The sequence below is a fragment of the Heptranchias perlo genome, chromosome 32 (genome assembly GCF_035084215.1).
Source record: "Heptranchias perlo isolate sHepPer1 chromosome 32, sHepPer1.hap1, whole genome shotgun sequence".
Taxonomy (NCBI): domain Eukaryota; kingdom Metazoa; phylum Chordata; class Chondrichthyes; order Hexanchiformes; family Hexanchidae; genus Heptranchias; species Heptranchias perlo.
The window spans coordinates 7,991,286-8,017,662 of NC_090356.1; the positions used below are offsets into that span (position 1 = coordinate 7,991,286).

The window sequence follows — 26,377 nt, forward strand, 5'->3', positions numbered from 1 at the left end:
AATATCTAAGGCAGGCCCTAAACTTGTAACAGTGTTTGAATTCCAAGTTAATAAGATGAATTCAACATAGAAAAGCACGTGTTTAACAAGTAAACCGAAGTGTTTTGGTTTCTTTCAGTTTCAGCTGCAGAGACCTGAAATGAGCATGTGAGTGAACGCTATTAACCCAGGCCTAATGTGCTAGCCCACTAAATGATGCATGGCCCTCTCCCCTTCCCCACAGCGATTCCTCCTCCTTTCTAATAGTCTGACATTCTGCATCTCTGATATAACGTACATGGCTCCCTTTCAAAGAACACTTACAGACCAGATTGAAACGTCTGCCAATTTGCTCAAGGGTCAAGTATTTTAAAGACATAACTTTATTCGGGAAAACTCCCTAGACCGAGCGATTGTCAAAGGGAGAGGGCCAAAGAAGTAGCTGGAACATAACAAATGGCTGGCACAATAAATGTGGAAGTGAGACATGACACATGGTAAGTGCAGCAGGCTTGGGAGGAACAGATGACTTTAGACCTATGGTTCCCAAAGCTCTCCACCACTGGGGGTTTTCCTTACCTCATGTCTGGGTCTGTCGTAGACTAATAGACTGTCGTAGACATTGTTGCAGGAGTTCCTCAGGGCAGTGTCCTAGGCCCAACCATCTTCAGCTGCTTCATCAATGAGATCAGAAATGGGGATGTTCGCTGATGATTGCACAGTGTTCAGTTCCATTTGCAACCCCTCAAATAATGAAGCAGTCCGAGCCTGCATGCAGCAAGACCTGGATAACATCCAAGCTTGGGCTCATAAGTGGCAAGTAACATTCGCGTCAGACAAGTGCCAGGCAATGACCATCTTCAACAAGAGAGAGTCTAACCACCTCCCCTTGACATTCAACGGCATTACCATCGCCGAATCCCCCACCATCAACATCCTGGGGGTCACCATTGACCAGAAACTTAACTGGACCAGCCATATAAATACTGTGGCTACAAGAGCAGGTCAGAGGCTGAGTATTCTGTGGCGAGTGACTCACCTCCTGACTCCCCTAAGCCTTTCCACCATCCACAAGGCACAAGTCAGGAGTGTGATGGAATACTCTCCACTTGCCTGGATGAGTGCAGCTCCAACAACACTCAAGAAGCTCGACACCATCCAGGACAAAGCAGCCCACTTGATTGGCACCCCATCCACCACCCTATACATTCACTCCCTTCATCACCGGCGCACTGTAGCTGTAGTGTGTACCATCCACAGGATGCACTGCTGCAACTCGCCAAGGCTTCTTCGATAGCACCTCCCAAACCCGCGACCTCTACCACCTAGAAGGACAAGAGCAGCAGGTACATGGGAACAACACCACCTGCACATTCCCCTCCAAGTCACACACCATCCTGACTTGGAAATATATCACCGTTCCTTCATCGTCGCTGGGTCAAAATCCTGGAACTCCCTTCGTAACAGCACTGTGGGAGAGCCTTCACCACACGGACTGCAGCGGTTCAAGAAGGTGGCTCACCACCACCTTCTCAAGGGCAATTAGGGATGTGCAATAAATGCTGGCCTTGCCAGCGATGCCCACATCCAATGAATGAATAAAAAAAATTGATAGAGATTGATTGCTAGGATTAGTCAACAACTCCATTATCGTTGTATCATGTGACTACCAGGATGGTAGATGATGAACTAGATGGACCTTGGTCTTTTTCACCTAGCGATTCCTATGTTCCTAAATGGATTCTGTGGGCTACTGATGGAGCAGTACAGCATCTAATCCCTCTGTTTGATGGATGGTGAAGTGGAGGATCTACTGCATAAGCTGGATGCAGGAAAGGTTGCCTTGATTGTTGGATCTCAGAGGGCAGAAGGACAGCATGCCTGGTAGGAGTCGATGGTCAGGCTCAACCCTGTCTGCAAGACTTGGAAACAGACGCAGAAGAGCATGGCACACCTTATGGAAGTTGCCAAAATAAAACTACCCAGTGCTTCCACTGGCCAGGGCATGGCTCATGCATGCATGCATGCCACAAAGTGTTGCCAGGCAACCGTTGCTGCTCCTCCATGCCAAGCCCACAACCAACCTTGCAGCTATTGCATTGATGACCATGCAACCCCATAGGCACACATTACAGCTGTGGTTTTGAAAGCTCTGGTAAAATCACATCTTCAAAAAGCTTCCCACGGAAATTTGTTGTAACACAATCTAGCTGCAAGATGTCTGATCACTTAATGGCACCCACAATGGACTGCACGTGTCATCATACATGTGCTCTTTCAACTTACAGTATGTTAAGTCTAATTCTCTCCATGCCCAAAAAGATGGCACCTAATACATGAGACCACCTCACAACCTTGTAAGAACTAGCCAATTAGTCCCACTCCCCTGCTGCTTCCCCATAGCCCTGCAAATTTTTCCATTTCAAATATTGCATGTGTCTGGTGTGGCTCAATTGGTAGCACTCTTGCCTCTGAGTCAGAAGATCGTGGGTTCAAGTCCCACTGCAGAGACTTGAGCACAAAAATCTAGGCTGAGACTTCAGTATAGTACTGAGGGAGTGCTGCATTGTTGGAGGTGCCGTCTCTCGGATGAGATGTTAAACCGAGCCCCCCCATCTGCCCTCTCAAGTGGATGTAAAAGATCCCATGACATCATTTTGAAGAAGATACAGTGTGTACCATCTACAAGATGCACTGCAGCAACTCGCCAAGGCGCATGGGACCACCACCTGAACGTGCCCCTCCAAGTCACACACCATCCTGACTTGGAAATATATCGCCATTCCTTCATCGTCGCTGGGTCAAAATCCTGGAACTCCCTTCCTAACAGCACTGTGGGAGAACCTTCACCACACGGACTGCAGCGGTTCAAGGCCGCTCACCACCACCTTCTCAAGGGCAATTAGGGATGGGCAATAAATGCCGGCCTCGCCAGCGATGCCCACATCCCATGAATGAATTAAAAAAAAGAGTAGGGGAGTTCTCCCCGGTGTCCTGGACAATATTTATCCCTCAACCAACATCACTGAAACAGATCATCTGGTCATTATTAAATTCCTGTTTGTGGGAGCTTGCTGTGTGCAAATTGGCTGTTTAGTTTCCTACATTACAACAGTGACTACACTTCAAAAATACTTCATTGGCTGTAAAGAGCTTTGGGACGTCCTGAGGTCGTGAAAAGTGCCATATAAATGCAAGTCTTTCTTTCTTAATAAATCAATTCCTTTTTGAAAGTTACTATTGTATCTGTTTTCATCAGCCTTTCAGGCAGTGCATTCCAGATCATAACATCTCGCTGCATAAAAACATTTCTGCTCATCACCCCACTGGATTTTTTGCCAGTGACCTTAAATCTGTGTCCTTTGGTTACCGACCCTCCTGCCAGTGGAAACAGTTTCTCCCTATCTATTCTATCAAAATCCCTCATAATTCTGAACACTATTAAATCTCCCCTTAACCTTCTCTGCTCTAAGGAGAACAATACCAGCTTCTCCAGTCTCTTCGCATAATAATTCAAAACAGTAATTCAAAGCAGCAGCCTCATAATTCAAAGAAAATCCTTCTTAGCCGTCCAGCCCCAGTCTGGTGTCAGCTGCCGTTTAAGATTTCAAGAGACATGACATGACATCATCACTATATTTGTCTCTCCAGGGTTGAAATGTTAACTTTTAGAGAGGCAGATCGGTTGGACCTTCAACTGATACAATGAGGGTCAGCTGTCTTCTCCCAGGCTCATTAGTTGGGATGGCCCCCATTCATTTTGAAAAACAGCAGGAGATATTCTCCTCAAACCCACATCCCAAGGGGGAGGAGAGGTAGCTGGTTCTATTGAAGGGCCTACTGTGAATCGCTGATCAGGGAGGATGTTAGTGTCACAGCCCTCCTCCTGGTGAGAAAGGGACACATGGACAGCCAGGTTTTAAACAAGAGACTGCAAAGTGTAATCCTGAGGCTAAGATGTAGGCGATCAGCTTTGGATCAGTACATTGGCTCCTGATCCCTCAATGCCCACAAATTTAAAATTCTGATCCGTGTGTTTAACTCCCTCTGTAATCTCACCCAACCAATCTCTGTAACCTGCACCAGCCATACAATATAGGAACCTAGGAACAGGAGGAGGCTATTCAGCCCCTCGAGCTCATTCCGTCATTCAATTAGATCATGGCTGACCTGTATCTTAACTCCATTTACCCGCCTTGGTCCCTTAATACCCTTACCTAACAGAAATCTATCGATCTCAGTTTCGAAATTTTCAATTGACCCCCAACAGCTTTTTGGGGGAGAGAGTTCCAGATTTCCATTACCCTTTCTGTGAAGAATTGCTTCCTGAAATCACCCCTGAATGGCCTAGCCCTAATTTTAAGGTTATGCACCATTGTTCTGGACTCTCCAACCAGAGGAAATAGTTTCTCTCTATCTACCCTTTGTTGGTGTGGTGTCCATTTTTCCTCACACCTTTATGAGGCGCCTTGGGATATTTTTCTACGTTAACGGCGGTTATATAAATGTGAGTAGTTGTTATTATGGAAAAATGGATGGAACTAATTCACTTACCTTGGATATATAAGCTTTGCATATTTAGTTACTATCTGTTCATAGTTCTTCAGGGAAGAACAGAGGCCAACCTTGGTGGTCAGGAGTTTGTCGTTTGGGATCTGGTTTAATAGCTGCTTACCTGTCAGAGTGACAGAAACAAAATCCATAAGCATTAGAGAGGCCAATCAACAAGACGCATTATACAGTTTTGGGAAATGATAAATGCTTACAAGCCTCAAAATACCCAAGATTCCTGAACATCCCTGGTCACCCACTGATATACGATGTATTGGTCTCCCTGACATACGATGTATCGATCTCCCTGACATACGATGTATTGGTCTCCCTGACATACGATGTATTGATCTCCCTGATGTACGATGTATTGGTCTCCCTGACATACGATGTATCAATCTCCTTGATGTACGATGTATTGGTCTCCCTGACATACGATGTATTGGTCTCCCTGACGTACGATGTATTGATCTCCCTGATGTACGATGTATCGATCTCCCTGATATACAATGTATTGGTCTCTTTTTCTCCTTCTGTTGACCACACATGTCTAGGGACCGACATACAAAAATATGAGGTGTATATAAAAAGTATGCTACAGGTATGATCCTGAGCCATATACATGAGGAAGATCCCAGTCTGGATCAGTACTAAGTTAGCTGCTCTTAGCCTGGGGTCGTGGTGGTAATATTAAAATTGGTCTGAGTGTCTGAGACCTGAAAAGAGAAAAACTATCAGCTAGGATTCCTGCTTCTGATGACTACTTAGTGTTGCTGGCTGGAAACCGCATGTGTGTGGGTATTGGACGATGACAAAAGAAGGGGAAGCCATGATACCCTCTGGTAACTGAGTCACCATCTAAGCCCACTTGAAGAGTGGTTAGCCGGGAACAGCAGAGGGATGCAGGATGCTGGTGATTATAGAATCATGCCTTAACTTATCTTCAGGACAGGACAAAGCAAGGGGAGAGGGAGACACATGTTACTGAGAGGGAATTTCATAAGATACCTCAATTTGTGAAAAAGCCAAGAACAAAGTGTGTTACGTCAGTGGGTTATAGAAAGAAAGAAAGAATTTCCATTTATATTCAGCATCAGATTTAGAAAGTAAAGGAGAACATGGATTCTCCCCCTCCTGTACAAGTGGAAAAAAACAATCAAAGCTACAACATCCTTTATACTAAAGATGACCTAAAAACATCTGCATAATGTTACACTTATGACAGCTCCTGTATTAGTTCATTTGAACAGCCCTTTACCTTCTTGGAAGCATTGGAAGTTGGCCGATGTATTCATTTCGCACCATTTTAATAAGTAGTCCCCTCTGTTATTGTCATAGGTTCGCTTCCAACCCCTGTTCTCACAAAAGCTGATAATTCTGTATTAAAAAGAAATAATTGAACGTCTCAATGTGCAAGAGTGGATGCTGAATAAACCCAAATTATATCACCTTCCTTGTATCCCTTTAACCCTTGGAACTCAAGAGTTTAAGTGTGGAGGAGAGGAGTTAACTGCTTGGCTGGAGAGATGGTGTATGAGGGAATGGGTTCACATTCCTGGGACACTAGGACCAGCTCCGGGGCAGGAGTGATCTGTACGGGATGGACAGGCTTCACCTGAACAGGGTTGGAACCAACGTCCTCGCTGGGATAGTGACTGGTGCTGTGGCGGAAGGGTTTAAACTGATATAGCAGGGAAAGAACACGATGAAAAATTAGAAAGAAGAGCAAAAGGGAAGGAGTACAGGAAAAACAGATCATTAGGCAGACGGAGTAAAATTAGTAAAATTACCAAAAAGACAGAGGGGAGTGTGAGTTGTGAATAAAATTGGTGAGCTGAGGCAGAAATTGCTATGGGATAGCAATTTGTCCATTGATTGAATGGGGATAAATGATCAATGTGGCAGGGAGGGGGTATACAGTGTGTCCAGAAGTGTTTTCTATATGTTTTTAGTTCAACAAGGAAAGAGGCATGCTGGATCTAGTTCTAGGAAGTGAAGTAGGTAATGTAAGGGTAGGGGACAGCTAGGAAACAGCGACCATAACATAATTAGGCTCATTATACAAACTGTAAAGGAGAGAAAACAGTCAAAAATAAAGGTACATGACCGGAAAAGAGGCAATTTCAATGAGATAAAAAAGGAACTAGCTCAGATAAACTGGAAATAAAAACAAGACAATGCACAAAGGGAAACATTGAAACGGGAGATGATTAGGGAACAGACTAGATATATTCCCACGAGAAGGAAAGGAGGTGTAGCCTCGGGGAGAGAGGGTAAAGGACTCCTCTTTATTTGCATCTGTGAAGAGCCTATCGCCTGCTTCAGATGTGGGTAAAGGACTCCTCTTTTTTGTCCTTACCCAATATGGCGGGCGGTGCACATTCAGCCAGAAGTGTGCGCTCACTTCCTGCCCGTCATTTTGAGGCCTTAGTAGGTCGCCTGGCGCCTGAAAACTGGGTGCTATTCGGCCCAATTTCTAGGTCCTAGTTTCTCCCCATAACTAAAGTTTCTCATCCCTAATGTCATCTCAGTGAATCTCTTCTGCGCCGTCTTCATGGCATTGACATCTCTCCTAAAGTGAGTTGTCCAAAACTGGACACAAATTCTATCTGTAGCCTAACTAATGATTCCTATAGGTTTAGCATTACCTCTTTGCTTTTGTACTCCAGGCCCCTATTTATAAAACCTAGGATCCTATATGCTCTTTTTTTTTAAAACAGCTTTATTAACGTCCTACCGCTTTTAAAGATTTGTGTATCTGAATCCCTAAGTCTTCCTGCTCCTCTACTTTTAAAGTTTAACTACATATTATATAACGCCTCTCTTTATTTATGTATCCTCCCAAAATATATCACCTCATATATCTAAATGTTACGTAATTGTCCATCTCCTCCCCTTCTACCCTTGCTTCTCCAGTTGATATGGCCGGCAGTCAGCATTTTCCTAAGTCCTTACCAATACAGCTCTTGGGTAAGCGGCAAGAACTGCCTAAACTACTTGGACCAGGAACTTCCTCGAGGCTGCTCCTGCTCCACCATCGTAACTTCGCCGGAATTGCGCAAAAACCCTGTTTGCACGTAAACGGGGATTCCATTGCGAAGTTACGATGGCGGAGCAGGAGCACGAGCAGCTCCGAGGAAATTCCCGGCTTTAGGGCTCTTATTTCCTCCCCATCGCTCCCTCTGGTGAAGTGTAACAGAGTAAACTGGACAACATCTGTCCCAGTGGTATTGATAATGACGCTCAGGGGCCACCTGAAGCCCACCCCCTCTTTCTCTTTGGTGCTTCGGAGACGTGCTTCTCCATTTCTGGACCTTCACCCATAACCTGTCAGCTCTAGGATGTTGTGGACCAAGAGAGAGGGACAAAGAATTAGTGAGTAACTCTGTGCTAAAGCAACTTCAGTATCATAAAACTGCATCAAATTGAAGTTTTGTGCACCTTATGGTACTTAATTAGCAAAAGAGTAACAAAAAATTTGAAATCATATGAAATGATATTTATGAAACCTCATATTGTATTAGGACCATCAATCAATGAAGACATAGCAAGTTGCGTTGTTTAATAACTTAAAATGAAACTACTTTTATACGTACAGGTCAGTTCCATTTGTGCCTGCAACATAGAAAGAATGTCTGCAATCTTTGTAATTATCCATCCTCCTGGACTTGCTGGGCCTGGGACTCACGTTACTTCTCGTTTTCTGCCCAGTGATGCTGTTACTGGGCCTTGCATTTTCAAACTTGGGTTGTGAAGCACCAGTCCCTGCAGTGTGGGATGGGGCAATTCAGGGGGAGACAGAGCAAGAAGAAGAGTTAGGAGAAGCTTACATGACTGGGTATTTTCACAAATTTCAAAAATCATTTACCGCCCCCCCAATTTTTCATTCTGCAGTCAATAGCACCAATTGTGGCAGAACTCCCTCGCGATTAGTGTTGCAAGTCTCCATCGTGCTGTCGTGCTATGTTTTTGCATCAACACTGTCTGCTATTTGGTGAACAATACAACTAAAAACCCACAAAATATAACATACACTGAGGCTGGGTACGGATCATAAATATTACTTCCAGGCGATACTTTCTCCAGTAAGAGAAAGCAGGAAATTGCCAACAATTACAAACATGGTTCATGAACGAGGGAGAAAGTGACCCCGAGGTGGGAAATAGTAACCTCCCGTCAAATGCATGAGAGTTGGTAGGTCTGATTATTATACAATATTTAGCAGAGGTATTAAAGTAATAGTTGCCTCAGAGTGCGTTGCGAGCTTATTACATACAGGAGGAGTCTCACTATACAGTTATGTAGATGGCCATTATTCATACTCCTAATGCACTACAATCACCTTCTTGTCATATTTGCAGATTTGCAAAGTAGAATCATACAGCACAGAAGGAGACAATTCAGCCCATCGTGGCTGAGCTTTCCAATTAGTCCCACTCCCCTGCACCTTTCCCATAGCCCTGCAAATCTTACCTTTTCAAGTATTTATCCAATTTGCTTTTTGACAGTTACTGTTGAATCTGCTTCCACCACCCTTTCAGGCAGTGCATTCCAGATCATAACAACTCCCTGCGTAAAAACAAAAATTTTCCTCATCTCCCCTCTGGTTCTTTTGCCAATTATCTTAAATCTGTGTCCCCTGATTACCGACCATTCTGCCAGTGGAAACAATTTCTCCTTATTTACTCTATCAAAACCCTTCATGATTTTGAACACCTCTATCAAATCTCCTCTTAACCTTCTCTGCTCTAAGGAGAACAATTCCAACTTCTCCAACCTCTTCACGTAACTGAGGTCCCTCATTCTAGTAAATCTCATCTGCACCCTCTCCAAGACCTTGACATCCTTCCTAAAGTGTGGTGCCCAGAATTGGACACAATACTCCAGCTGAGACGTAACCAGTGATTTATAATGGTTTAGCATGGCTTTTGTACTCTGCCTCTATTTGTAAAGCCCAGGGTCCCGTAAGCTTTTTAACAGCCTTATCAACTCGTCCTGCCACCTTCAGAGATTTGTGTGTGTGAACCCCCACACTAGGCTAGTATCGGTACAGGTTAGGGATAGGGTATGGCTGTCCTTGCATTTTGGATGATTTCCAAAGTCTGTAGACTAATACTATCAGACAGTACCATTCACCCGAGGGTATCCCACCACCACCACCAACACCACCACCACCACCACCACCACCACTACAACCACCACCACCACCACCACCACCACCACTACAACCACCACCACCACCACCACCACCACCACTACAACCACCACCACTACAACCACCACCACCACCACCACCACCACCACTACAACCACTACAACCACCACCACCACCACCACCACCACCACTACAACCACCACCACCACCACTACAACCACCACCACCACCACCACCACTACAACCACCACCACCACCACCACCACTACAACCACCACCACCACCACCACTACAACCACCACCACCACCACCACCACCACCACCACCACCACCACCACTACAACCACCACCACCACCACCACCACTACAACCACCACCACCACCACCACTACAACCACCACCACCACCACCACCACTACAACCACCACCACCACCACCACCACTACAACCACCACCACCACCACCACCACTACAACCACCACCACCACCACTACAACCACCACCACCACCACCACCACTACAACCACCACCACCACCACTACAACCACCACCACCACCACCACCACTACAACCACCACCACCACCACTACAACCACCACCACCACCACCACCACCACCACCACCACCACCACCACTACAACCACCACCACCACCACTACAACCACCACCACCACCACCACCACTACAACCACCACCACCACCACCACCACCACCACTACAACCACCACCACCACCACTACAACCACCACCACCACCACCACCACTACAACCACCACCACCACCACTACAACCACCACCACCACCACCACCACTACAACCACCACCACCACCACCACTACAACCACCACCACCACCACTACAACCACCACCACCACCACCACCACCACCACTACAACCACCACCACCACCACTACAACCACCACCACCACCACTACAACCACCACCACCACCACTACAACCACCACCACCACCACCACCACTACAACCACCACCACCACCACTACAACCACCACCACCACCACTACAACCACCACCACCACCACTACAACCACCACCACCACCACCACCACTACAACCACCACCACCACCACTACAACCACCACCACCACCACCACCACTACAACCACCACCACCACCACCACCACTACAACCACCACCACCACCACCACCACTACAACCACCACCACCACCACCACCACCTTATACTCACAAAGCATCTTCAAAGTAGTGAAATCTCCCAAGATGCTTCACAAAGGGAGAGGGTAACTGACACGGAGCAGTAATTGGGAAAAGGCGGCTAAGGAAGCCACTAACAGTGTGGGTGAAGACATCTGGAGGCAGCTGTTGACAGTCTCTGATTCCATATCTCCTTTGCTGCTCTTTCATGGTTTTATTATTTCAGCAATTCCTCTAAACCATCAAATAAATTACTCAGTCCTACTCTCCATCTCCGAGGAACATAGGAATTGCCAGACGAGATAAGACCACGGTCTAACTAGTTCGCCTTCTACCATCCTGGTAGTCACCTGATGCAACAATAATAGACTATAATCATAACAATCAATCTCTATCAATTAGTCTACAAGAGGCCCAGACATGAGGTGAGGAAAATCCCCAGTGGTGGAAAGCTTTGGGAACCATAAGTATAAAGTTACCTTTTTCCTCCCAAACATGCTGCACTTACCACGTGTCATGTCTCAAATTACTCATATACCCTATCCTCAAATAATTAAACAACATATGCCTGCCCTGACAGTCTCCATGACATTTCTTCATCAGACTGGTCACACCAAAAGTCACAGCTATTATCTATCCCAACTATATTTGATAATTATGCAATCACTCTTATCATAGTTTTCATAATTTATGTTGTTCTCCAAATCACCTACTATTCCAAACAATAGCACAACTTCATTCTTTTCCCAAGTTATTTTATTCTTAACAAAAAATCTGTTGCTCCAAATATATAATAAATGATCTGCCAGACTTCTCTTCTTGCTCCTTCCCAAATTATATAATACAGTTTGACACCTAATAGCAATCCCGCTGCAACTCTTCCACAGATGTTTCTACTTGCGGGGGAGACTAAAACTAGGGGGCCAGAAATATAAGAGAGTCACTAATAAATCCAATAGGGGATTCAGGAGAAACTTCTTTACCCAGAGAGTGGTGAGAGTGTGGAACTCGCTCCCACAAGGAGTAGTTGAGGCGAATAGCATCGATACATTTAAGGGAATACTAGACAAACACATGAGGGAGAAAGGAATAAAAGGTTATGCTGATAGGCTTAGACGAGGAGGGGTGGGAGGAGGATCGTGTGGAGCATAAACACCGGCATAGACCAGTTGGGTTGAGTGGCCTGTTTCTGTGCTGTACATTCGATGTAATTCTATGTAAATCTTCATTAACTGTGATGTGGAGATGCCGGTGATGGACTGGGGTTGACAATTGTAAACAATTTTACAACACCAAGTTATAGTCCAACAAATTTATTTTAAATTCCACAAGCTTTCAGAGGCTTCCTCCTTCCTCAGGTGAATGGTGTGGAAAACATTTTTCCACACCATTCACCTGAGGAAGGAGGAAGCCTCCGAAAGCTTGTGGAATTTAAAATAAATTTGTTGGACTATAACTTGGTGTTGTAAAATTGTTTACAATTCATTAACTGTGTGCAACACCAGAGGGGTTTCACTACTTTATTGTTCTCAGGGTCCAGATGGTTGTTTGAATTGCTTAGATGTTAAAACTGCTCAGAAGATAATCTGTGGTATGTCTAACCTCCTCAAATGTTTTCCACCAACAAGTATATTTTATTCCCCATAAAAGGAAGGGATTCCAAAACCCCAAGATCAAAGTCCGAGATCATCATACTCCTGAGCCTCACTGCAAGGCCACTGGTCAAAACTGATAAGATCATTTCTTTCTTTCAATCAAACTTCAAATGATAGGAATCAGTGACAGTCATGGTGACAGACAGAACAGCCTTTGTGATGCAAGCAGCACGTGATAGGGAAAGGGGACTTTCACAAGAAAGGCTGTAACAGCATCAGCTGACGGGAGGACAGTGTTATTTATTAGTTGTAAGACTCCTGTTGTCCACAGTCTCCCCAAGTTGCCCTGGTGGCTCAGAGGCAAAGCTTGATTCCAGAGGCCAGATCATCATCAGGAAGGTCAATCCTCTGCTCTGCGCTGAGGTAGCTAATCGGACACATGGGATTTACAATAAGTTGCAGTGTCCTTGGGTTATGAAAGGGAAATCAGTCATAGGTCCCGCAACATGACTGCAGATCAGCAAGCCTTACCGGGGAGTGCCTATTGTGAGGATGCCAGGTGAAGGCAGGATTGGGCTCAGTTGTGATGTCGTCTAGTCAGAGACAGCCTGCTGACACTTATCATTAAGGCTCACGCATGAAAAATGACCACATGAGCCAAATACTGGACAACTACCTGTGGAACCATCTCCCATGAGGAGACCACACCTTCAGATGAGGGGTTGGAAGAAAATTGGAAAGTTGAAAAAAGATATCTCCATCAATCCTACAAGTGGCATAAATGTTCCCCCTACACCCTGGAGATTGTTTGGCTCAGTTTAAACTGGTGTCTTTCATAAAATAATATTCATTTGTAAGGTGACACTATTACAAGTGTGGTCCTGTAATCCTTTTTATCCCTTCAGACAATACAAAGCCATATGGCAAAACCTACTGGTCCCATTGGCACTTAGCATTAGTAAGAGGATGTACATGAGGTAATGTCTCTAGTCTGTGCTACCAGCGGAGAGATCGCCGGTCAATAGCGCAGATCAGGAGTTCGGGCATCCGCATTGTAAAGTCAGAAAATCACCCCATTCACTTCGCTGTCAAAAAGTTAGAGAGAGCAATTAAATTGTCTTTATTACACAGATTTATAAAACGGCTGGTGTGTACTAGCATATAACAGAGTCTTGGGTGCCTAATGATATTCACACACCTCTCAAATCTTGTGCTACTTCTTTATGATGTCATTAAAACCCAACAAGATCTTATATCATCCTGTAACCTACAGAGGTACAAAAAACGTGTGCACTGGATTAGCATAGTCATTGTCGCCATTCTTTGTAAGATTAAATATTTTACCTTGCCCAGCTCTCACTCTCCTACAAACTGAAACTTATCCTGTGTGGAATTTTATGACATCCGGGAAAATGTCCCAACATTTTTTCCCCCAAACAACGGAGGCAATTTTAACCTAACAAGCCTGTCAGGAAACTAATGGGATCGGGTGCAACGCTGGTTTTACACTCCTCCCCCCCCACCCCTGCCCAAAGCCACCCAATCCTGACAGTTTTCTGATGGGTGGGTAGGATAAAATTGCCTATGAGTGTCATTCAATCAATATCAAGGGTAATAAATCTTTGATATTTTCTAACTGTATGCCCAACATCGCCTGGGCTGGAGATACTGCAGTTTGAGGCTCACAGCTTGGCTTCACTGAGAGATGTATGATGACATGTACAGGCAGCCAGTCTTATTCAGCAGCACAGCAACTTAAAGGTTGAACACTAACCTGTAGAACCATTGGTATGCTTGTCAGAGGTGATCCCTGAAAAGTTTGTTGCATTGCTGAGGAAGTTGGCTCTGAATTCTATTAAATTGGAAAAGTAGGTTTCATCTTCCTCTGAAGCCATATCATCTTTAGCCTAGTCCCCATGATACACTATGATGCCAGTGGTGACCTCCATCAGTCACAAAGACCTTGCTAAAAGGGGCATTGCTGGACTTGTCAATGATAAAAATCCATCACCAAACATGCCTGCTGCTAAAAGCTTTGAACATTTGTGTTGTGTGTTGTGTGTGTACGTGGAACTGGGTCCTTAATAAAACTGAAAATATACTGTTCCCCTTACAAGGTCATTGTGTCTGTGTCACTTTCAGCAGCACGCCCTGATCACATAATTTAGCATTCCTAGCAAGTTAACAAGCACTGGCAGGACCATAGCTTCACTGAGTTATTCTGTTGTCTCATCTTCGAGCCAGCATTCCACTTAACTTCCTTGGAGCCGCACTCATCAATCATATTGCAGGGAGACGCAGAATCAAACAACATTTACCGGTACAGTGTCAATCTATCACACTCTTCCCACACCTTCACTTCACATGGAGCTCTTATTTTTCCTCCAGTTTTCCCTTTTAGATGAAACAGATGTTTCTCCTCTTCTGGATCACTATTAGTTACGTTCCATGATACGCTTCCAATTTTTGCTCTTTTATGTTTCACCAACCTGCCTTTTGCCATTTCACCTGAGCTCTGGTTCGTTTTCTGTGAGCCCTGTAGAAAACGGTTCGTTTTTCCCATATAATCAACATGATTTTCCTTTTGCAGGTCACTCCCCACTTATGTCAATCTGTGACACCACAGAAATTAAACTCCTTGCCTGGATCTTTCATGTGCTTTTATTTTGCTTACGATTGTTCCATTATTTTTTTAGATGTATACACATGTATTTTATGGATCTGTTGTTGTTTTGATTGCATGGTGCTTAAACTTCTCAAAAGTACTTTTCTAAACAAGTCAGAGGAGAATTTCCTTGCCATTCTCGGCATCGTTTCAACAACAACTTGCATTTATATGGCACCTTTAATGTGGACAAATGTCCCAGGGTGCTTCACAGAGGCGTAATCAGACAAAAATGGACACTGAGGTCAAAGCAAAAGGTGTCAGGAAAGCTTGGTCAAAGAGGTAGGTTTTAAGGAGGGTCTTAAAGGAGGAGAGAGAAGTGGAGAGGCGGAGGGGTTCAGGGAGGGAATTCCTGAGAGTGAGGCCTAGGTGGCTGAAGGCACAGCCATCAACGGTGGGGTGGGATGACAAGAGGCCAGAGTCGGAGGAACGGATAGTTCGGTGGTAAGGCTGTAGGAACTACAGGGAGGGGCAAGGCCATGAAGGGATTTGAAAACAAAAATGAGAATTTTATATCTGAGGCCCTGGGGATTGGGAGCCAATGTAGGTCAGCGAGGTGATGGGTGAGCTGCTTCTTCTCTGCGTGTGTGCCAGGCCCTGCTGCCTTATTTCGTTAAGTGTGCCATCTGCTCCCATGGTAAAAATTCGCGAGGCACGCAGCCGAGTTAGCTGACAGTCAAGTGAGTGAGCCGAGCGCTGATCTCTGCTTACCTGCTAGTCCCTCCAGTCTGATCATACAGAATTGGCTTGTTAAAGGCCGCAGTATACTTTCCGTGCAGCCCAGCAGATACACCCCTTTTACAAGAGATTTACGCCAATCGCTACTCCAATGGTCATGCAAATGAGCTGACCCAGGAAACTCGTGTGTAAATACCTCGCCAGACTGTTGGCGGGCGCGAACCGCACCCTTGGCGTAAAAGTGGCACCATTCACCCGTGTGGCAATCCTCCGACAAGTCTAAATGCAGCGCCAGGCCAGGAATTTCCTGGGAACCGCTTCGCTCTGCCACCCATAACTTTGCCGGAAGCGTGACGGAAACCCCGGTGGTTGGTGCAGGAGCGTGAAATTCGCTGGAAGGTGGGGCAAGCACACATACGGGCTGATGGCCCTTTTCTTGTCCTGGATGCATAAACAGACATAAACAAAGAGACAAAACTTCCAATCTGGAGCCACCAGTATGGGACGGACACAAACCCAAGGACCCAGAGGTGAAAACTCACTGAACCAGCTCTTCCTCGTTATAATATTTATAAAACCGTGGATTTCCAAAGTGGAAAGCTTTACTTTGTTTTTAACTGCACACCTACATATGGTGCACATATAAACAGGCGGAATAGTCAACTGAAACTAACTGTAGATGCTATTTTGTCAACGCAAAGTACATAGCGATTTGGGTGCAACTCCTCCCAACCTTGCCATTATACGCTCTGCAAACTGTGCATTGTTGCTCTCCTGCTGCATTCCCAGCACTGTTAGAAATTCAAGGGCAAAGGTTGGGAATAATGCAAAAAGAATAGAGAGGAACTCATGGTAAGTAAAGCTAAGAGCAAACACACCTTTACTGGATGTTGAAGGTCCTGCTGCTCGATAGAACATAGCCTGTACTGTTTTATTCAGCAGTTGCTTCTTATTCTCCTTCTGCAGTTTTACTGCCATTGTCTCCAACTTGCCCTCCCAAGTTGCACCTCTGTCTGTGCATGCGTTAGCTAAATCTGGTAAACACTGGCTGCTTTGGGCTTCATTGCTTTCACTCATCTGACTGTTGCTTACCCCGGTGTCGTCAGTCAGATAAATCATTTCTTTGGATGGCACATCTTTACCGAGGTTCGCTTCATGTGCGTTTGTTCTGAAAGCAGAGTCACGTCTTTTGACTGTTGCCAGATCTCTTCTTACCTTCAGTTCATTCTCTCTCTTTTTGACTACACGGTGAGGGTTCATTCTGGGAAGTTGTGGGATCACATGGCACTGTTGTGGGTTCTCTAAATGCCTTTTCCCATGTTTCTTCTTTGATTTCTTGCAGGGTTTAAATTTTTTTTGCAGGGTTTAAATTTTCAATGTCAACCTTCTTCTGCAGCCTCGTCCTCGTCCCCCAATGAGGAGATAGACTTCTTTCCAGGTCTTGGCAAACTCCAATTATACTCACTGCAATGGCTGGTAAGCAAAAAGATGACATTGAACACTTGCTATATTTGGTATAACAGAACACATCAATTAATGCATCAGTAGTCATTTCATTCTGCTTTGCCTCTGTGGTAGCGCTCTCACATCTGAGTCAGAAGGCTGTTGTTTCAAGCCCCACTCCAGAGCTTTGCTTGGCATTTCCCACAATAGGACAATTAAAATCAGCAACTCACAGTGCAGATGACTGTGGGCCCCACCACTCTGGTGTAGTACACTGTGGTTCCCCAACACACAATGGTCTAGAAATTCGGGCACTAAACGGTTTCCTAAGCCTCCAATATGGTGGCCAAAAAGCGCACGCTCATTACGACCAATAGTGTGCCGTTCACCATATTGGCGTAGGCACAAAAATAGGCATCCAGGGCCCATGCCTGAAGCCTCTTATTTGAATATGCAAAGAGCAACATTGCCCCCAGCCAATTCACGACCTTGACCAACTCCCCAGATTGCGATCTCAACCACCCCCCGATCACAGCCTCAACCTTCCCGATCGTGACATCTACTCCCCCAGTCGGATGGCAGGTTTCCTTCCCGAAAGGACAATAGTGAACCAGTTGGTTTTGTAACAACAATCTGATAGCTTCATTCTCACTTTTGCTTTTTATTTCCAGATTTTTTTTGAACTGCATTCAAATACTCAAACTGTCATTTGAACTCACGATCTCTGGATTATTAGTCCAATCCTCCAGATTACTAATCCAGTAACATAACCACATAATCTTTTTTGGCAGACGGGGCCTCGATTTAACATCTCATCCGAAAGACGGCACCTTCGACAGTGCAGTGCTCCCTCAGTACTGCACTGGGAGCGTCAGCCTGGATTTCGTGCTCGACTGTCTGGAGTGGGATTTGAACCCACAACCCTCTGACTCAGAGACAAGAGCTCTAACCACTGAGCCACGGCTGACACATACTTATTTGTAGGCACAAAAAATATATTGTACTGTTTGAAATTAATTCCGAAGCAACCAAAAAAAGTTGTGAAGAGTTTGAAATACGTTAAAAGACTAAGAATGATGATTTCACATGAATTACAGCCCAAGGTAATCAACAGTGGAGCGATTGAAGTCCAACAGATGAACACATTGAAGCTAACTCTGCATAAACTACTTAACACACTTGCTAATTAAACTGTCCCATCCACTCCCATAACACTTCAAAGTACTTACGGCAATCGCTGCTGGACAAATATATCAGAAGATATAGTACATGTTCTGCTCACAGTAGATATTTGTTTGGCAAATTGATGAGGATCGGTCATTTCCCCTGGCACTGTAAACAACTGCTGTTACCAGGCAACAGCTGCTGGGTAGCTAAAGGTAATTATAATTGCAGTAGCAGCTACTGAATACCTATCTAATCACAAATCTTTGTGAAGAAGATTAAAGAGGTCCTCAAAAGTTAAGTCATTTGAACGGTAAATGGTGATTCCACTTTATTCAGGAACTGGTGAGGGATCTCTTCTATCAAACAGATGTTATCTAATTATCTTTAATTGTCATATTTAAGTCTTCAAAAAGGAGTGGAAAAGCAGTTCTATTAGGAACTATTACAAACGTGGACCTAGATATTCGATGGCACCAATTTCCGTTTGTCAGGCGCAAAGTGGACACCCAAGCATCCAACATGGCGGGCGGGTATGCTCATTCCGAAAGTGCGCTGCCCGTCATAATGGATCGGTCTATTCCGTAGGCGGCCAGGGTGCACGGCAGACCTATTAAAATAGCCAATTAATATATTCAGAAAAGAGTCCTATCGCTTGCTGTAGGACGCCGTTCTGATACTGGGCTGCCCACCAGTGCCTGGCTCGCCACGTGATAAACTCGCCCAGCAACTCATGGTGCTTACAGGCAGAAAGGACATAGGAAACACAGGAACAGGAGTAGGCCATTCAGCCCCTCGAGCCTATTCCGCCATTCAATTAGATCATGGCTGATCTGCATCTTAACTCCATTTACCCGCCTTGGTTCCGTAACCCTTAATACCCTTGCCTAACAAAAATCCAACAATCTCAGTTTTGAACCCTTCAGCATTGCAAATTAAAGGGCTCATCCACTACCTACAGGTGAGTTGCTGGTTGGTCATTTAAGGCTGCTGGTTAACTTCTGGGTTTTCTTTGACCTGTTGTCTGACTCTAAAAATTTAATTCTGACTGCTGAGAAGAAGATTTTACTGTTGCCTCGAGGGCTTTCTGCCCCCTGTGGCGGGGGGGGGGGGACAGGATCTCCCTCTTTCTCTCCACCGCCTGGACCAGGGCCTCCAAAGCAGCACCAAAGAACCTGGAGGGTCTGATCCGCAAGTCTTGCGACCACTTCTGTGTTCAGAAGTGTTTCCCTGTTGTTTGCAGCCAGAGTGTACCTCCCCTTTAAGAGGTGCCGGCTGCCTTTAAGAGGTGGCATCAGACCAGACCTATTTCTGGCCCCACCCCCAAGCAGGAGTGCAGCCAATCAATAACACAGGCTGCACGCCCGATTCATTTTAATGAGGTGCCAGCACGAATTTAACGTGCTGCCCGGGACCCTGAACAAGCGTGCGCAGTGCGTGCCCCGTCCCCTGTGCGCCCCGCCCCGCCCTGACCCGCCCACTTCGCGCCCCGCCCTGCCCTGTCCACCTGTGCGCCCGCCCTCTTCCGCCCCGGCCCCAATGCACTCGTTTTCAGGCGAATTTCTCGGCCACTGATTTTTCAATGTAATTTCCTGCTAAGCAAACAGGGCAAACTCAGAATTAGCAATTTGGCAGATCGAGGGACCCAGCAACAACAACTTACATTTATAGAGCACCTTTAACGTAGGAAAACGTCCCAAGGCGCTTCACAGGAACGATTATCAAACAAAATTTAACTCTGAGACGCATAAGGAGATATTAGGACAGGTAGGTAGGTTTTAAGGAGCGTCTTAAAGGAGAAGAGAGATGTAGAGAGGCGGAGAGGTTTAGGGAGGGAATTCCAGAGCTTAGGACCCAAGCAGCTGAAGGCACGGCCGCCAATGGTGGAGTGATTAAAATCGGGGATGCACAAGGTGCCAGAATTGGAGGAGTGCAGAGATCTCAGTGGGTTGTAGGGCTGGAGGTGGTTACAGAGATAGGGAGAGGCAGGGCCATGGAGAGATTTGAAAACAAGGATGAGAATTTTAAAAGCAGACTATTGTTAGAGGATAAAAGCTCATCTCTGCCCTCCTCCCACCGATGGCTCAATTAGTTAAAAGCACTGCACACTGTGGAACTGAAGCATGCAGACCAGAAAGGTCCTTGCTTTGATCTCCAGTTTGTTCTGACTTAGCTGATTGCATTGGAGCTGCACTAAGGTACGCTGATTGGCTTTGATGCCGTCGGGCTAGGAAGAGGGAAAAAAATCACCCACGGTTTCTCACACCTGGTGCTTGTCCAGTAACCCCTGCAGGAAATACCTTGTCAGACTATCAGGTGAGGACAGGAGTAGACTTGGTTGAGGGATAAATATGGGCCAGGACACCAGGGAGAAGTTCCCCTGTTCTTCCTCAAATAGTGCCACGTGACTCTTTTACGTCCACCTGAGGGGGCAGACGGGCCCTCAGTTTAACATTTGATCCGAATGACAGATGATGGGCTGATGCTCAATCTCATCTCATCGCAGGATTTTGATGTAAGTACAGTAAGTCACTCGTACGTCTCTCTTGCAGTGTATGTTGCCAGCTGAACATCTGGCGATTGTTCCTACCATCCTCATTTTCTATGTAGTAAGGGTAATACTGATGGTGCAGAGGCTCGCTAGAAGCAAGCAGAGGTCAAGGGCACGGACGTCAAAGTGCTTCAGCCCTATCTCTGAACCATGCTCAGTTCTGATGTGGCTTTTCATCAGCGGCGAAGCCTCACAACATGACCTCAATGCTACACGTCATACTATTAGCTTTAATTGAGTGCTGATTAGCAATAAACGTACAGACATTAAGTGACATCTTTTAGGGGAATTTCCTTCAGCATTTTCACTGAGCAGAACCCAGGCTTCGCGTTACTCATCTCAACAGACTCTTCACATTTTTCACTACTCTGCCAAGTATTACCGAATATTCCTGTTCAAACTAGATTAGCTATATTATTGTATGCTAATTACAAAAAGGCCATCTCCAGAGCAATCAATTGCTTGTGGAATGAGAAAGATATCAAGTTCCTGTTTAAAACATTGATGGACCTTTATTTTACACTCGGAATGGCCACGGATTGCAGGTTAAATGTTGTATCCCTGGAGTTTTCTTTTAAAAGTAGGGTTAAATACAGCAACAAGGTTGCTGGAGCTTTAAGTAGGGTCTGTAAAATTTCTGTCACTGGCCCATTGACCAAAATGAAAAATTAGCCAAAACCTCATTCATAGCCTGGGTAGAACTAGGGGTGACCCAATTATATTGAGAAGGCAGAGAGCGAGTTTGGATATTTGGAAGTTTTACTTTTCCCAGAAAGCAATCGACCTGCGAATCAGGATTTCAGAGGTCAGAGTGCAGACTCATTTCTTGCAGTCCTTCAAGAAGCTATTAGACACATTGATCAAGAAAAATATGATCATGGCAGGAGGAAGGGAAGATGAATTATTCCAGGAAATAACTACCGAGTTTGGGGCCTCCTGAGGTTCACCTGCTCACCTTTGGGGGGTCAGAGAGGAATACTTGAGAGAAGATTCTTGAATTGGTTATGGGTCTCCGTCTGTCTATCAGGAGATGGGGAGGAGGACGGATAATACATGGGGAATAGGCCAGCAAAACATCCTATGGTATAATATAACATTTCAATTTATATTATACCATAGGATATTTGTTTCATTCATAACTTAAAAATAGTGACACTTATAACTTCACTTTTCATACATTCCATGCCTTTACATATTAAGCTGGGACATTTGTTAGCTGTAGGTTCAGTCAATTGAGTGTGTGAGCTGCAATCAGGAGTCGTGTTGAGTGGACATCAAAAGAGTCAGTCTGGGTGAGGTAAGTTAACATTAAGAGTTATTATTTATTTCAACATATACTTTCTTTCATAGAATTTAAAGATACACATAGTTCAATGTAAATATCACTATTCCAAACCAGTATAATTCAAACCAATACATTACAGATCGTACACAAAGTGATCGCAATATTACAATTTAAACACAGTATTTCTCATGATTCATGGTGTACAACACAAGGTGGGGTGGCCTTACGCGGTGGTCTTTCCCCATAGGGCCTTTGCGTAGGTCGCACCTCGCTTCAGTGCGTCCCGCAGCACGTACTCCTGGACCTTGGGGTGTGCCAGTCGGCAACACTCAGTCGTGGACAGCTCCTTCAGCTGGAAGACCAGCAGGTTTCGGGCGGACCAAAGGGCCTCCTTCATTGAGTTGATGGTCTTCCAGCCACAGGTGATATCTGTCTCAGTGCGTCCCCCGGGGAACAGTCCATAGAGCACAGCGTCCTGTGTTACCGAGCTGTTGGGGACAGTAGGAGTTGGATGAGAAGGACTAACATTAGGATTTAGGTTGAGTCAGAAGGGCTAACATTGGATAGGATGAGGGCAGCTAACATTAAGCTTTAGGTGAGTTGACTTTCAGGTGTGGATGCATTAAATCTTCACTGGTTCATTTCCATGAAATTTTGCTCATTCCACTACTGGATTGACATCTTCATCAGTTTCCCAGGGTATGTGCCAATCAGGTGCTTGAGAAATGCGAAAACAGCTTCATTCCTGGTGAGTCATGATTGGTCAGCTTTCTGCAGTGAACGCTATCAAAATATGAGTTTCAAAGGGAGCAAAATAGCTGCTGGAGAATTAAAATATCAAAATGAGCACCAAAGAAACCTTTAGATTCTAAGGAAGAAAACATACTCCTTGGTGAGTAACACGGATTCACAGCACCACATGGGGGCAGCGATTGCTTAAAGCGTTCAGATTCTGGATTGGACCCCCACAACGGCAAGAAACAGAGGTTTTAATTTAAACTTCACAAATCAAAAAACTAAGAAGAAATAGGCAGCTGCCAGGAAATGCATTAAAGACTGGGCCTTAAATGGCATTTATGTCAACCTTTAATTAGGGTTCTTTCAACTTCCAGGTATCGATTTTAATTCTACAAAGTGTTCCGTGCTCCACCACACCCATTAGAACCTTCTGCTTTTCTTTGATCAAACTGGTTTAACCAGCAATGAAAAAAACCATTACTCCCATAGTTTACCCTTTCAATGGAGTCCATTGGTACTGGTGTTGCTTAATTCTGCTTCGAGCTCACTGAGCTGAATATTACATGATGTGACGAAGGAGGAAGCCTCCGAAAGCTTGTGATTTTAAATAAAGCTGTTGGACTATAACCTGGTGTTGTAAGACTCCTTACACCTGAATATTACAGACACTGAAATGATTTCAGTAGATTGCTAAACTCACCTCACTCCCCTCCTCTTCCTTTATATGGGTGGCCCCCAAGTCCTACTGGACCCCAATCACCTCAAACAATTCATCTACTTGCAGGTTGTCCGTGCCTTTGATAATCTTAAACACCTGGATCAGATCTCCTCCGCCGTCTGGCACATCAGCAAGTATAGAAGAACATTGAGATGGGGGTGGGACTTTTTAATGATGTATTTTAAAACTAAAAGTATCTGTGCACACACCTCTGCAAAATAATTATGTTACATTTAATGTAAAAAAGAGGAATCCTGTTTTAATATTTTCAATATATTTCTAGTAGATTGTATGAATTATTGGACCTGGTGCAGATAGAAGTGCAGATCAGGAATTCAGGCAAGGAGGTACTCTGCACAATTTTGCATCCTTTAAAATTAATTAATTCATTAATGTTACATCCCACATTCGAATTCCCCACATAGGCTCCTGTCACTCAAAGCTCCTGTCACTCAAAGCTCTGAGTGTTAATTTGTCAGGTCCACCCTGCTGCCATTTTCCACCAAGGTGCTTCATTATCACAAGCTGCCGGGTTAAGAGCCAATCAAAGTTGTGGTAATTATGCCTATTGAACTGAACTGAGTCTCAAAATCCAATTCAAAAAGATGAAGGGGGAAAGTGAAGGGAACATGAAGTTAGCCAAAAGTTGCAAAGCATTTTAAAGTTACAATACACTTTGAGTACAGTCACCAATACTGTAGAGATTTCTTTATTGTTGTCAGGATTGTCTTTTATTAGAAAACGAAATACCTCAGCCAAGTGCCAATTTTCCCAGACAGTGGATCCTGGTAGACTATTCAACTGTGGATGGCATCACATCCAGGCATGATCCTGTCTCACAGCCTCTGCCCACACACTCTTTCCAGACAGAGTCGCTGGATATCATTGAGGAGTAGAAACTCTGGCTCTCTTTTCCGCCCCCCTCCCCCTTCCTATTTCAGTGGTGCTGAGAACTCGTTACATTATCCCGATGACCCTGTCTGAGAGCGGCTAACGGAGCACAGACCGAGAATCAAACCTCGGGCCTTCGGGTCTGTATGCTCACCACCTCGCCATGCAGCGTGTTTACCACTAACTGTTGGGAGGGCACTCCTCTAAGATTTAACTCAATAGCCTCACTGTGCTACATTCATTCTGTAACCGACTAAATAAACACGGAGTCTCAAGACTTCAACTGGATTTATATAGCACCTTACCATCTCTCACAGGACATTCCAAAGTCCTTCACATTCAATTCCTTTCAAGTCCAGTGACTGTTGCTATGCAAACAAATACAGCAATCATTTTTTACACAAACAGCAATGAGATTAATGACCAGTCAACTTATTTTTGGATGGTGACTCCAACACTGCAGCTCCCCTTCAATCCTGCAGTGGTCAACCTAGATTATACGCTCAGGTCCTGGAAAAGGGCAGGAACCCGCAGCCTTCTGACTCAGAGGTGAGGGCATTAACAACTGATCTGAGCAGACACTTGGTAATTTCCTGCTGCGTAATTGTTTTCTATTGCAGAATCGAACACAGTCAATTACATACTTTATACACAATAGGGATGAGAAAGCACAGTAGGAGAGGAATTGCCGTATCCAACTGCTTAACTAAAGGCAAAGCAAAATACAGCAGAGGCTAGAAACCTGAAATAAAAACAGAAAATGCTGGAAACGTTCAGCATATCAGGCAGCATCTGTTTTTATTAAAGGCACTGCATTAGAATTGAAACATTCAATTCATTTATTTATTTATTGAGGATGCCTGGCCCCTGGACAGTTATCAATACAAGTTCAGAACAGTAAAAGACATCCTCGTAATGTGCTTTGTGTCCTTTGTAACGGCAGATTCAGTTTCATCTGTGAATCAGTTTTTGCTGTGTTGAACGTTAAAGTGGGACACTGCCTTCTATGGTTGACTACTAAGTGAAATGACGTGTCAAGCATGTAATGGAACTAATATTCGTTCTCATAGAATACACATTATAAACATGCTTCTGGTATGAGAGCTCCCATCATTTCACAAAACAGCAAAAAGGGAAGAAAAAACATCTCTTACACATAACACAAAAACAGTCAGATATGCACCACCATTCTTGTTGTTTTTGACAGAAATCAGTTTTTCCATCTTAACTTCATCCCAAGATAATACTAATAAAAAATAATTTAATCTCCTAGCTAAAATTTTCTAAATTAATCCATAGGATCGTCGGAATGGACAGGACTGGAAAAGAGCATTGCGATCCATCTGGCTGGTCCCAGTGTCCAGGAAACCCACAATATCTTTCACGCCTCTCTATCGTCTTCTCCATGTACTCAACCAACTCTCTCTTGAATTTACTGACACAATCAGTGGTCATCGCCTCCCCTGGGCAGCCCATTCCATAACTTCACCACCCTCTACGCAAAATTACATCGACATTGTCCCCCTTTCAAATTTGAGGCGATGACTTCTTCTTGTAGAATCTGTGACTATGTTAAACATATTGACATTTACCTTGTCTATGTCCTTTAGGATCTTTAATACTTCAATTCCCTAACTACAAGCATTCAACCTATCAGTTATAAAAAGATAATTAACAAACTCTAACTTACTAAAATTTGACATCAGACTGTTGGCTAAGAGACAGAAAGCAGAGAGTAGTGGTGAACGGTTGTTTATCAGACCGGAGGGAAGATGTCCCCCAGGGGTT

General features: G+C 44.7%; 2 protein-coding genes across 10 annotated transcripts in view; both read right to left on the minus strand.

Moving 5' to 3' along the window:
- The window catches only part of LOC137300786 (protein polyglycylase TTLL10-like), a 42,135-nt gene extending 24,870 nt beyond the window's left edge, over positions 1 to 17,265 (minus strand). The window contains exons 1-4 of the mRNA XM_067970046.1: positions 16,678 to 17,265; positions 8,127 to 8,295; positions 5,789 to 5,907; positions 4,534 to 4,654 (exon numbers count right to left, since the gene is read on the minus strand). Of these exons, the coding sequence (XP_067826147.1) occupies positions 4,534 to 4,654; positions 5,789 to 5,907; positions 8,127 to 8,295; positions 16,678 to 17,059 (791 nt within the window). The 5' untranslated portion in view covers positions 17,060 to 17,265. The remainder of the gene's footprint in view (positions 1 to 4,533; positions 4,655 to 5,788; positions 5,908 to 8,126; positions 8,296 to 16,677) is intronic.
- Positions 17,266 to 22,255: 4,990 nt separating this feature from the next.
- LOC137300980 (probable beta-tubulin polyglutamylase) overlaps positions 22,256 to 26,377 on the minus strand; it is a 273,624-nt gene continuing 269,502 nt past the window's right edge. For 4 of the 9 annotated variants that reach the window (XM_067970294.1, XM_067970289.1, XM_067970287.1 and 1 more), the window contains one exon: positions 22,256 to 23,063. In XM_067970294.1, coding sequence (XP_067826395.1) covers positions 23,043 to 23,063 — 21 coding nt within the window. In that variant the 3' untranslated portion in view covers positions 22,256 to 23,042. The remainder of the gene's footprint in view (positions 23,064 to 26,377) is intronic. The other 5 variants (XM_067970290.1, XM_067970288.1, XM_067970285.1 and 2 more) reach the window with 2 other exon arrangements.